At 38.8% G+C, this 4,538-nt stretch overlaps 1 protein-coding gene across 1 annotated transcript in view; it reads left to right on the top strand.

The window, feature by feature from the left end:
* The first annotated feature begins 3,535 nt into the window (after positions 1-3,535).
* The window catches only part of parlb (presenilin associated, rhomboid-like b), a 5,437-nt gene continuing 4,434 nt past the window's right edge, over positions 3,536-4,538 (top strand). The window contains exon 1 of the mRNA XM_060887996.1: positions 3,536-3,644. Within this exon, the coding sequence (XP_060743979.1) occupies positions 3,574-3,644 (71 nt within the window). The 5' untranslated portion in view covers positions 3,536-3,573. The remainder of the gene's footprint in view (positions 3,645-4,538) is intronic.

Below are 4,538 nucleotides of genomic sequence, written 5' to 3'. Positions count from 1 at the left end.
TCTGTCTGCAAGCGCGTGCGTTGCGTTACCTGCGCGCGTGCGTGCGTGTGTGTGTGCGGGTGTACAGCGGGAGCGGTGCTGCTGCAGACGCGGTCAATACGTCACGGGTTTGCCATCGTCACCCAAAACAAAAAAATGGAGCATCACTCCATCCTCTCTCTATATCTCTGAAATGTGAAATGTCTCACACATGATGTTACACACACACACACACACACGCACACACACACACACACACACGCACACACACACACACACACGAATTATAAAGGCAGTGGAATTAATGGAGCATTGTGAAAGTTACATGCTGAAAGTATTTCCCCAAACCCAAACAGTTCTGGTGCTAGTGTTACAGTCCATGTGTGTGCAGTGAAAGTGTATCAATGTAACTTCATCTAAATGTCCTGAATATCCCCAAAAATCAGCATCATGAAGACCAGCGAGTTATCACAGGATTCATCAAATAAGAATCAGGGTTTGGTTATAAATCACATTGTGATTCTGTCTAGAGCAGGGCATCCACCGAACATCAGCGCTCTGATCAGAAGGCACCAGAAGGACACTGATTTAATTTACATTAAAACCTGTACCACCTGAAGAGTGTTAATATCAAATAAGATAATAATAACAACTAGAACGTACATTTCCAGAAGAAAATGTGAATGGTGCTTGCACGTGGCAAATCCCGGAGGCTAGTCGAGACGAGCATGTGAGGTCATCTGGATACTCTTGAGTTCACCTCATTGTGCTGAGTGTTTTGATATGTCACATGTACATGTTGTGCTAATTTTTTATTTTCACGTGACATCACGTGACATCACGTGACGTCATCAAAATACATGTGAGGAAGTTCCTCTCATTGTTCTGAGTGTTTTGATATGTCACATGTCCATGTTGTAAAAAGTTTTTTGATTTTGCATATTTTGGGGGCGGGGCTGCGGCACAACCGAAAGGCCAGTCGGGACACCGATTTAAAAGTTTGTTCAGAGTCTCACCCTAAAGGAGCTGGTCGAGTTTGGTGTAGATAGTTCGAAAGCTTGCAGAGTCTATGGGAAAAAAGGCCACTTTGAGACCCGGTACCGGAAGTACCGGTACTCGGATCGCTTATAAAAGCACCTCTCCTCAATGAGCCGGTCGATTTGACACGTCATTCATGGGTCTAGGACAAAAGCTGCGGGACAAGTTACGCGCCGAAGTTTTGTCCGGCACAATAATAATAATAATGTTGCACCATTCATAAGAGAAGAAAAAGAAGAAGAAGAAAAAAATATTTCAATTAAATGTATAGATTTCTTTAAAACTCTAGGAACCACCTATATGGCTGAAAGGACATGGTGACCCTCTGTGCTATAAAAATACCTGCAGGGGTAAGTGTGTGTGTGTGTGTGTGTGTGTGTGTGTGTGTGTGTGTGTGTGTGTGTGTGTGTGTGTGGTGAGGTTATTTTTGATTCCTGCGGCCTCAGCATCTATCCGTACATCTGCAGCTCTCCACACACACATACACACACACACACACACACACACAGGGATAAGTCAGCAGTGTTCAGTCCACATGTACTTTTATTTATGTCTGATCAGAGTGCAATAGAGAGCAGTTGTACAACTACTACTTTTACCCCTCACACACATGCACACACACACGCGCACACACACGCACACAAAATGCCACAACATTTAATCCTAATCTTAGAAAGCTGCATGAAAATCTGGAGACATTTTTTTAGATCTATCCCCAGCTCTTTTCAAAATACAACACGGGGACACACTGCTTAGTGCTTGACATTACGATAGCACTCTCTGACGGTGCTTGGTGATTCCAACCTCCCCTCTGACAAGCTTCAATCTTCTTCCCTCCTGACTCTTCTCGACTCATTCACCCTGACACTCAACAGCTACATCCCCACACACAAAGGAGGCAAAGCCCTGGACCTGGTTTTCACCCGTCCTTCCCCAGCTACAGACATGACTGTTACCCCACTCCACGTCTCTGATCATCACCTGGTATCATTCACCATCACTCTTGCTATCCTACCTAAAACTACCTCTCACCCCCTCGCTCTTACCCGCCGCACCTCCACTCTGTCTCCCCTTCTTCTGTAGCTTCTGGTACTTTTTTTACCCTTGGACTCAGCCACAGATACTTTCCTCTCCTCTCTTTCCTCAACCATGGACTTCCTCTGCCCTCTGTTCACTAAACCCAAGAAGACCTTTTGTTCTGCTCCTTGGCTTTCAGATCGAAGAGAGCTAAGATCACCCGAGAGAAAGTGGAAGAAATCACAACTTGATGCAGATCTTGACTCTTTCCCTACACTCCTTCCCAAGTTCTCCTCAGATGTGACTTCTGCCAAGACTTCCTTCTACAAGGAAAAGCTTGAAGCTTCGGCACAAGACCCTCGGAAGGTCCACAACCTCATCTCTTCTATACTCAACCCCCCGACTCCACCTGCTTCATTCTCCCTGACCGCAGAAGACTTTGCTTTTTTCTACCATGAGAAGATAATCTGCAGGACCTTCGCTTCTGTACCGACTGCACTTACATCTCACAGTCTGGATTCCCTGCATCTATCCCTGCAATAGATCCATAGCATCTGGTCAGGTACCAACTACTTTTAAGAGAGCAAGGGTTATTCAATTCAATTCAATTCAATTCAATTCAAGTTTATTTGTATAGCACTTTTTTACAATGGACATTGTCTCAAAGCAGCTTTACAGAACATAAACATAGAACAGAAGATAAACATAAGGAGTAATATAAAGAATTAATAGTGTGTATGTACGTATGTATGTATATATATTTATTCCCATCCTAAAGAAACCTCCTCTGGATCCATCAGACATCAGTAACTACAGACCGGTGTCACTTCTCTCGTTTCTTTCAATAATTCTTGAACACATTGTCTATAATCAACTGTCTGTCTATCTCTCACAGAACAACTACAAAGATCCCAACAGTCTGGCTTTAAATCAGCTCATTCCACAGAGACGGCCCTTTTGGATGTCTCTGAGAAACTACATGCTGCTACATCAGCCAAACTGTCATCCGTCCTTATCCTCCTTGACCTTTCAGCAGCGTTTGATTACAGTCAACCACAAGACTCTCTTGTCCACCCTCAGGAGTCTTAGGATTTGCGGATCAGCTTGGGAATGGTTCGCTTCCTATCTGGAATGACGCTCATATCAGGTAACATGGAGTGGAGCGACAGCTCTGGATAAGAGTCTGTCACATAATGTAAATGCAAATGTAAAATACTTTAGACAAACAGAAACTAGCAAAGAAATGAATAAATGAATAAATGAATGAGTTAATTAAATTTGACACCATTACATAATACGGGTTGATTTCAGAACTAACAGAGTCAATAATAATATATATGTAATGTTCTATTTTACGAATGAGATATTTTGCTAAAACGATTTTTAAGTATATTTTATAAGACACTAAAACGACATGTTTTTGTTGTAATTAAAATAACAGCAGGAAAAAAAACTTTTGTGTGACAAATTCAGCACTACGAGGCAGGCGGAAGTGGGCGTGGTCTCCTCGGTAACCCGGAAGTGGACGGCGGCTGGATCATGGCGTGGAGAGGATGTGTAGTGAGATGGATTAAAGAGGATTTTATCACTCAGGCGAACCGCAGAAACGGGTAACTATTAAACGTTCGGGTTCTCCGGTGATGTATAAACCGATGGGTTTGTCTTTATATCTGTTTATATCGCGTTTGTCTTTATAGGGTATAATGTCATGACGTGACCCCAGTCATGTTATTAATGTGTTATAACACTTTATTATCATTTATAAACACATCATTTATAAACACATTATTTATAAACGCATCATTTATAAACACATCATTTATAAACACATCATTTATAAACTAATCATTTACAAACACATCATTTATAAACTAATCATTTATAAACACATCATTTATAAACTAATCATTTACAAACACATTGTTTATAAACTAATTATTTATAAACGCATCATTTATAAACACATCATTTATAAACACATTATTTATAAACACATCATTTATAAACACATCATTTATAAACTAATCATTTATAAACTAATCATTTACAAACACATCATTTATAAACTAATCATTTATAAACTAATCATTTATAAACACATCATTTATAAACACGTTATTTATAAACACATTATTTATAAACACATCATTTATAAACTAATCATTTATAAACACATTATTTATAAACACATCATTTATAAACTAATCATTTATAAACACATTATTTATAAACACATCATTTATAAACACATTATTTATAAACACATCATTTATAAACTAATCATTTATAAACACATTATTTATAAACACATCATTTATAAACTAATCATTTATAAACACATCATTTATAAACACATCATTTATAAACACGTTATTTATAAACACATCATTTATAAACACATTATTTGTAAACACATCATTTATAAACACATTTATAAACGCATCATTTATAAAAACATAGTTTATAAACTAATCATTTTTAAACACATCATTTATAAACTAATC

The sequence above is a fragment of the Tachysurus vachellii genome, chromosome 15 (assembly GCF_030014155.1).
Source record: "Tachysurus vachellii isolate PV-2020 chromosome 15, HZAU_Pvac_v1, whole genome shotgun sequence".
Taxonomy (NCBI): domain Eukaryota; kingdom Metazoa; phylum Chordata; class Actinopteri; order Siluriformes; family Bagridae; genus Tachysurus; species Tachysurus vachellii.
This window is presented reverse-complemented; position numbering and strand designations above follow the sequence as displayed.